General features: G+C 47.6%; 2 protein-coding genes across 2 annotated transcripts; one reads left to right on the top strand and one right to left on the bottom strand.

Annotated features, from left to right (window-relative positions):
* Positions 1-1,153: 1,153 nt before the first annotated feature.
* MRS44_013561 (uncharacterized protein) lies at positions 1,154-1,728 on the top strand (the record flags this gene model as incomplete). Its single annotated transcript, XM_065617031.1, has 3 exons — positions 1,154-1,282; positions 1,335-1,623; positions 1,718-1,728. 3 exons carry the CDS (start codon positions 1,154-1,156, stop codon positions 1,726-1,728), a joined length of 429 nt encoding a protein of 142 aa, XP_065473103.1.
* A 790-nt stretch (positions 1,729-2,518) lies between these two features.
* On the bottom strand, positions 2,519-4,419 carry MRS44_013560 (uncharacterized protein; the record flags this gene model as incomplete). The annotated part of the gene is made up of 6 exons (XM_065617030.1): positions 2,519-2,593; positions 3,082-3,739; positions 3,790-3,816; positions 3,866-3,920; positions 3,967-4,344; positions 4,401-4,419. 6 exons carry the CDS (start codon positions 4,417-4,419, stop codon positions 2,519-2,521), a joined length of 1,212 nt encoding a protein of 403 aa, XP_065473102.1.
* Positions 4,420-8,348: the final 3,929 nt, after the last annotated feature.

Raw genomic sequence — 8,348 nt, 5'->3', positions numbered from 1 at the left:
ATATATAGTTATAACTAGTTATATAACTATATGAAAAGGAAAATGGAGGGGCATAGGAAAGAAAGGAACGAAATGTAGTGCCTGTCGAAGCCATATCTATATTGAACTAAACTAAGTATCACTAATCAATCTGTACATATACGTATTCGAAAGGAGCAGGAAAAAAGCCATTCCCCCAACGGCTGACGACTATAGCCGTGGGTCTTGCCGCCGCCAGAGTGACAAAGCAGGCCGTGACTTGGGTCTGTGCAAACGAGGCTGAGCGGTGTATAGAGACATCGCAATCGAACGAAAGCTCTCATTGGTGGAAGGATATAGTTGTGCTGTTATCCACATCTTCTTTTCGCACATGCATGGCCGGTCCAGGCCCTAGAACCAACAGACGATCACAACTCCCAAGAGAGTCGACCAGAGAATCAGGCTGCTCAGTTTAAATCTGCGATCCGCAGAGGAAATATCTGAGACTGTTTCGGTAGGGAAGCTGGTGGGTGTCCAAAGGGTTCGTGAAAGATTACTACCCGCCCCAGCTGGCAGAGTATTGATTCGGTCGGGTGTTGCGGTCGTCGTCTGCCATACTGACTGCACAGAGCTATCTTCGGCCGAGGAAGTTGGTTCTGTGATTATAGCCTGGATTTCTATGGCAGGGAGTTGGGTGGTAGATGTTGACGTAGGCTGTAGCAATAAAGTCTCCGGTAATTGGTCGCATTGACATTGTGTCGCCGGCTAGGTAATCGTAGTCAGTCCAGACTGTCCAGGGATTTCAATAGGCATAAGGGGGGAGCTACACCAAGTCTGTATGTATTTGTAGGAATACCTGTATATTCTCCCAGAATAAGCATGGTAGCAACGTAGTATGTTAATCTATACTGCAAGTAGGTTCATGTTCATTTATAATTTTCTTGAGTCTCGAATAGCGTCTGCTAGTGGCTGTCTCCAGCATGGTATGGGTTGCAGTAGCCTCAAATGGCCGAATCTTCTTTCCCTGTAGTTCTCAACCCTGCTGTCGGGCTTGAAAGGGCCAGAAATGGCCGCTCAGTTTAGGACTAATGAGGTATTGATCATTTATAGAGTGCTCAATGATCCCCATAAGTTCTTGAGGAAGAAGCTCGAGGCACCAGTGTTCCACGTCAAAAGAGAAAACGACAGTATCGAAATGTTCTCAAGAATTAAATCTATCATTCTGTTTCTGATTCACGGCTTCCTGATAATATCCCTCCTCGTCTTCACTCTGAAGCTGCTTTCCGACACCAAAAACGAAAAGGAGGGCATTTTCAAGATCTCGGTATCATCCCTTACGATACCTTCGTGTACACCCCATGCTGATTGAAATGAAGTTTGAACGAGACGTCTTCATCCGGGGGTTTCCAAACCCCATCCAGAGCATTCATGCACAGGCAACGCACGTCGTAGATGATGCTGGTGATATTGCCGACAAAGCGACTTCGGCAGTTGCTCGAGCTACGAAAGTTGCAGACGATATCAAAAACAAGGCTACTAGTGCCATTGCGGCGGGCGAGACTTTTATCAACGGACTCATTCCAAAAGCATGCAGTGTCGGAACCAAGTACGGATGTGTCGAATTCGACAGTCGCTCAGACTGTGTAGAGTTCCCAATGGAGGACGGTAACGCGTTTGATAAAATTACGGATATATCGACAACGGTTAAACCATTGAAAGGAATACTACACCACATTCCATCTTTACAAGTTTTCCTTAGTGTTGGAGTAATCCTCATTTTAGTTTCGTCGATCATCTCCGTGGCGAGCTCCTTGGGCTTTGTGTTTCCGTTAAAGAGCCTCATAAACATTATCATAAGCGGCCTGGGACTAGCTGCTTTCTGTTCCTTCGCAGGGATTGTCATGAGTATCTATACAAACGGCTTAGATCTGGGAGATCTCACAGGCGGTACTCTTCATCGAGGCTTTGCGTACACTGGGTCCATTAGCCTAGCCGTCATATCATTTCTGCACTTTGTTGTAGTGATGGCAGAGGCGGTGATAGGCTGCATTTGGTTGTAATGATGACCGAGGCGGTGATAGGCTTCTGAGCCGCGATGGAAAGCTGTTATGACTAGGTTACTTGAGCAGAACACAGCCAGGGGCCGTTAAGGAGAAATGTTAGATATTGGGCATATAGGCCATAAGGTGCTTCGAACCTATTGAATGAAGTATGAACCATGCCGCTATGCCTTACCTAACCTGAGACCTGCCCGTTTCTGGTCAAATGGCCCAAACGTATTGTATTTATTAGATTGCAAACGTACATAGCATTCATGTAGTTGGTTTCTCTGTTCAAAACGGACTAAATGCACGGAGTTAAGCATCACTCCCCATACCAGGAGCACAGCTTTAACCCTTCCGGTCTCTAGAACCACTGCATCAAGCTTTAACCGAAATGGAACGGTCGGGTCGGGCACCAGCGCACTGGCGGGTCGAAGACTAGAAGTTATCAGCCACGGGATCACTGCCGCTCAGGCATAGCTAATATCAAACACAATCATATTATTGTAAAATGTGAATCATGTTCCTCCTCCTGAGGCCTTCGGGTCAGTAGCGTTGGGCTGCCAGTTGCCAGCGGATTTGAGAGCGTTCACCTAGCAATGATGAGTCGCATGGCACGATGGTTCAAGTGCTAGATATTAAAGTCGTCCTGAAAGCGAGAATTTATGCATTCTTATTACGCAAAGGCGCGAGTTCTAGGTAAGAGAAGTTATTATAGAGTGGACAGGCGCGCATGTAGCCTCTGCCATCGGGAACACTCGCTGACCAAGTGGCCTTCTCTAGTTGCAACTAAATGGAAAGAAAATCTACACGCAATTAAAAGGAAACAATATCTAGGTGTATCACCTTCGTGATAAATCCCTTATCACCGGAACTTCCGGCGCTTACTCTGCAACCGCGTTGGGACGCTTGAACACTTACGTTTCCGGTGATCGGAGGTACCAAACTTGGAGTTTAACCCTTGTCTTTGCATCAACCAGTCGAGCGTGAACGGAGACCCGCTGATATCAAATGAATCGCCGTCTCGTTCTGCCAGTTTTATTGCGAATTGATGTTTCGGACTCGGCAAAGAAAAACAAACCTTGTGGCTGAAGTTCGCGTGTATGTTCTCGCAGGTAATCCCCAATATCTGTCCTCCTAATCGGAAAGATGCCGTCTTTTGCCAGAGTTGCTGCATGAAAGCCTCATACTCAAGCGTCATTGCTCGAAGCCTACACGAAATTGTACCCGTACATTGGTAGGCGCCATTAGAATAGTAAGGTGGCAATGAGTCATCTAGCTCGAAAAAGAAGAGCTCTGCTCGAAGATGACGAGATAAGCGGTGAAGGCTTGGTGATCCTGTCATCGTCTGGCAAGCGGTTTGTCTGACATGCTCCATCTTGTTTACGTCATCTAACAACGGTTCCTTCTCCTCAAATTCAATATCAAACCTAAAGAAATTCGTGCGATCACCGGCTTTCTGGTGACCCAAAAGGTGGTTCCAAGCCGTCTTGGAACTTGTCTGTCTCCATAGAGCCCTCGAAAGCCTAAAGGGAAATTTGTCAACCAGAATACTTGAAGACTCGCCTTCGGGGTTCGAAGAAGAGGAGCCTGTTCCAAGAGAGACTACAATGCTGGGCTCGGCTGCGTCCGGGCTCAAAGCAATAGCCTCGCGAATCGCAATGGAAGCGGGGTTGTTGAATGCGAGGCCACCATCCTGAAAAGTTCCAAGATCGCCAATGCGTCTTGGTTTGAAGTAACTGCATTCTCGTCAATTCAGCTCCCGGACGTTGATAGCGGCTGAACTTACAACGGCGCTGCTGTTGCGCATCGCAAGCTGCCAAGATTTAGTCCTTAGTCGTAGAAGCTGGGCAAAACTCACTCACACTTCCCACCACTTAACCTGCTGATGCCCGTCATCTGAGCTCAGGTGGCAGTAGTCTATTCAAGGTTAGCGTTCGTAGCCTGGATTCAGTTCTTGACTCACCAAGATTGTAGGGCCGTCTGCCCACCCCGTTGTAGTTTGTGGCGATATAAACACTACCATCAAGGGCATTCGTCAGTGTGATACCTACCTGGGACCCCATTTCCGTGGCCGCAGAAACGTCTGTAATGGACCTTTCACGGCCGTAGGTATTCATGAGTAGCTCTTCCAAACCATCGGCCGGGTATTTGCGGTCGACCAGCACTGCGTAGATGAAGCAGAACAACCGAGTCACACTAGAGATTACCGGAATCCTCGAGAGTAGGCGTAGGATATGGGAGCCTCGAGTGTCGAAGGCTTTTCCAGCAAACCTCTTGAGATGAGACATGCAATCATCTACACTCCAGCCTAGAATGTCAAGACTTATCACGCTTAAGCCACCTTTAAACCAGTCAGTATATCCCCGTTTACATCTCTCTCCCATGCAATGGTGTTACCTGAGCTGGTGCCAAACATAATATCAAAATTCCTCTGTACGTCGTAATGAGGAATGCCAATCGCATCTTGGATTGTCTTGAGAAACCCAATTGGGGCTGCCCCACGAATCCCACCGCCATCGATGCTCAATACTCGAGCTCGACAGGTATCTGGAGCTAAGCGAATAGAGAGGTTAGGTGTGGATACCGCACAAATGTGACATGCATCCGATTTAAAGACCCATGGATCGGAATCGTCCGCGTGGTAAAACGTCCTGATACAGTTTTGGCAGACTAGGTGCCCACATTGAAGCCTGTATTGAGGCCGCCGAGTGATGCAGCCCAGGCAGGTCTCGTTTGAGTAGACCGATGCTAAGAAAGTGCTTATGCGCGCGAGCTGCTGTCGATGCCAGTCCAGAGATGCACCAAGTGCTTGGAACTGTGCGAACTGTGTAAACATACTACTCGATATCAGTCTTACTATCTCTGAAGGGGCGAAACAGCCTTTGTAGCCTGGTTTGAACTCAGAGCTGGCGCGAGAGCACGCATCCTCATACAGCTCTCGAAATACATCGTGTGGGTCGAAGACTGCATTGTGGTTAGACTTGAAAAGCATAACTTTGGATATCTTACGGTGCATCCCAGGCGGATAATGATCAATAAGTAAGCTCGAAGCAATTAGTGGTACGGCAAACTGCTTGAGTGAGCTCAAAGAAGTAAATTTCTCCAAGAAGTTTGAGATATGGCGAGACAGGTCTGGAGCCACATCACGGTGTACGCGAGATGTCTTGATGAAATCAAAAGGTTCATAGGCCAGGTTTCTCGCCGCATTCGCTCCATGTTGTAGAAACTCAGCCAGATGCCGGACCGAGAAGAGGTAGTTGGATCGTCGACGAGATTGCCTACTGGTCTCCAAGGCCCTGAGAATTTCAGGCCCGAGCACTTGCCAGCGCCGGGTTAACCTGCACCTTCTACTTCTTCTCTTACTCGAGAGTCTTGGGACCCCTACGATGGAAACGCCACTGAAACTATCATTCAAATCTCTAAAATGATGAGTCTCCAAGCACCGTTCCAATTCAATACGATGCTGTTGCATATCTTCTTGGTTTGCCACAAGAAGTATTCGCGGTCGTACAGGGCTTTTCGACGGCGGTCCTTTCTCCAGCCACGCTATGACCCGCCTCAACGAAGCTTGAAACCCCCCGATATCTTCCACAAATACACAGATAACATCTGCGAATGGAAGCAAAGCCTTGTGAAAGAGATGATCGTGGATCTCGCTCACTTCACTGGGCATTGAGTTTTCCATGAATGTGTGGACCGTAACCTCATGACACAGACGACCTCTGGGAGAGGATGGCCTACTCTGGGATTTTGGTATATCCGTGTCTGCGATCACGAAAGGTCTCTGGCGGCATTCCCTGAATGAGGATACGAGAAGGTGAACTTCACCGCTCGCCCGTGCGCGGACTGGCTCATTCTGAAAGAGTAGTTTTCTGAAAGCTGCTTGCTTGGACTGATTCCCGACGAGCATCAAGACACCAGTAGTATCAACGTCAGGGTCGTCGAAGTCTCGCAGAATGCGTTGGGGTCGATCTGTAACGTTCAGACCAGATTCTGGTCCTCTAACCCAAGGTTTAAGCCAGCATGTATGCCTGCACCTGCTCATGTTAATTGAACGGTTTGAGGACTTTGTAGAAGCACGCATGCAGTTTAAGTACTCGTTGCCTCGCTACTTCTTCCATTTTACATTGTTCAAGTCCGACCAATCTCTGCCTTTGATTGCCCCATGACCAGTGGTGATCGAGTTCTGGACACTGCATTGCGGTCCAAATCAGCCACCAAAATAATCAATCTTATCCGAAAAAGGAACCGGGTTCATATCTTTGTTTCCGAGGTTTTTGGACGTTCGAAACTAGCCAGCAATACACTCGGATTGGCACTGATTCATTACAGTGTGGTGCGAGTTCAGCGTCAGTGTATTGGTTTTAGACTTTCCAAGTTGAGGCCTAAATTGGCAACTGAAGCGACCTGTGCACTCTCTGTACGCGGTGAGCTTCTTGACAAAATGGGTCGTGCTGCTAGAAAGGGCCCGATGCCTGCGCACTGTTCTTTGCCCGTTTTCGTCAAAACTACATATGTCAAGTTACTGACGCTGAAAACGCACTGCACTGTACGGGTGGAAGAAATACAAAGTGGTTACGTTACAGTTCGGCTTTTCACACGTTCACTGACTCCTCTACTTGCTAGGCTGATGAACTGAAGGAAATTCTCACCGCTGTGACTAGCGCACCAACTCCCTAAGCGCCGGAGTCTCCTACACGAAGTGAACTTCAGCATCCAACGGTTCCAACCTAAGACTTGAGTACCAGATCACGGTGAATTGCTAATAAAATGATTGGGCTAACACCCTCAATTTCTTTTCACGGAATATTCCGTCAGACGGTCAGGAATTCCACATCTCAAAAGCTCTCTTCAAAACCTACGAACTCTGGGGGGGCGAAGGACACATGCTCCAAAGTAGCAACATCATATCCCTCCCCTACACACCAGTCGTTTCCCACAAAGGCGCCCTCGTGCAGCAAGTAAACCAAGTGTCACATCGTATCACCAAGGCCGCTCTGACACTCATGGCTACGGCTTTAGACTCTTCTATACCTCCTCGCGTGCTTCCTGCCTCCTCCCCTCACTAAATGAAGAAGACGGATTGAATGCTTAATTATACCTGTCACTATCTTTACCTCTCTTATCCTAGATATTATGGGTAGTTAACCCAGCTCAGACTTGTACGTATCACCCTCGAAGCGACACTTCTCTAAAAGAGACCTCCCATCACTTATATTACCCTACGGACAGAGTGCACCGCAAGCATCGTTCGAAATCGGAACGTTACAGTTTGAGAGATACCTTCCGGTATACTGCAACTCGACAACCACGAGGAGGCTTTAATCTGCCGAGCAGTCCCGTCTAGGTTTTAAACAGGGTAATGGGCTAATTACAGACAGATTTTGAAATGCGTAATATGGCTACCTCAAGCTAGATATGGGTGACCCAACGTTAACCATTGTAACGGTGGTTGACTTGATGATTCCGTTAGAGAGCCAACACCTTCTGTGTAGGAAGTGTTGTAGCCTCTGTGGCAGCTCCTATCGTGTCAAGTGAAATTGTTCGCTCTTGTTTGTTCAAGTGCAAGAACTGGGAGCTGTCTTTTAACCACGTAGCCGGAGCAACGACAGTCTTGTATGGGATCGTGTATGTCCTGCCCGCGTCAACGGACCTTACGTCACCCACTGAATTCAGTTCTCTGATCTCCCCGTATTCAGACAGGTTAAGCGCCTGGCATACTTCCCATAAGTTGTCGTTCAAGCCAGCAATCCAGAGTCCGTACGACTGCGCGTAAGTGGCTTTTGCAAGAGCCAAGATAACAAGCCAAGTGGACCCCTTCATAATTACTTCGAGGGAGAACCTAGTTGATGGTACAGTTTCATATGAGTAAATCGTTCGCTGTTGCGTTCATCTCAGGTCAGAGAATGTTTCGATTTAATAACGGTCTACGGTAGAGAAGACAGCAAAGAAAGAACTTTGAAGGGCCGGATTTGGACTAGATATTCTATCGATCCCTGCCGAGATAGCATCCGAACACGGCATGACTTCGACGCGGCGTTTTTGTATCCTTATTAAAGCTTGAAATGAGCATTATTCTTCGCCTTACTGCACTCAAAAATAATCACCCTTTGTGATATTTTTCTACCTTATTCTGAGGAGAGAAGGACTGCGGTCACTCGTGAACACGAACATGGGGACATCTTCAATATACTGTACGAGAACATTATATACCTCTCTCTGAGTTGCTCTTACTACCGCTCAAGCTTTCTCTATCTTTCTCATTACGAATAGAGTCCCCTTTACCTTGTGCGATTGCCATATCTTCTCCTCTGCCTTCATACTTCGTTGGTTTCATGAGGGCCA

Source organism: Fusarium solani, assembly GCF_023522795.1.
Source record: "Fusarium solani strain SB1 chromosome Unknown bctg00000009, whole genome shotgun sequence".
Taxonomy (NCBI): domain Eukaryota; kingdom Fungi; phylum Ascomycota; class Sordariomycetes; order Hypocreales; family Nectriaceae; genus Fusarium; species Fusarium solani.
Note: the sequence above shows the minus strand (reverse complement) of the source record. Positions and strands in the feature narration are given on the sequence as shown.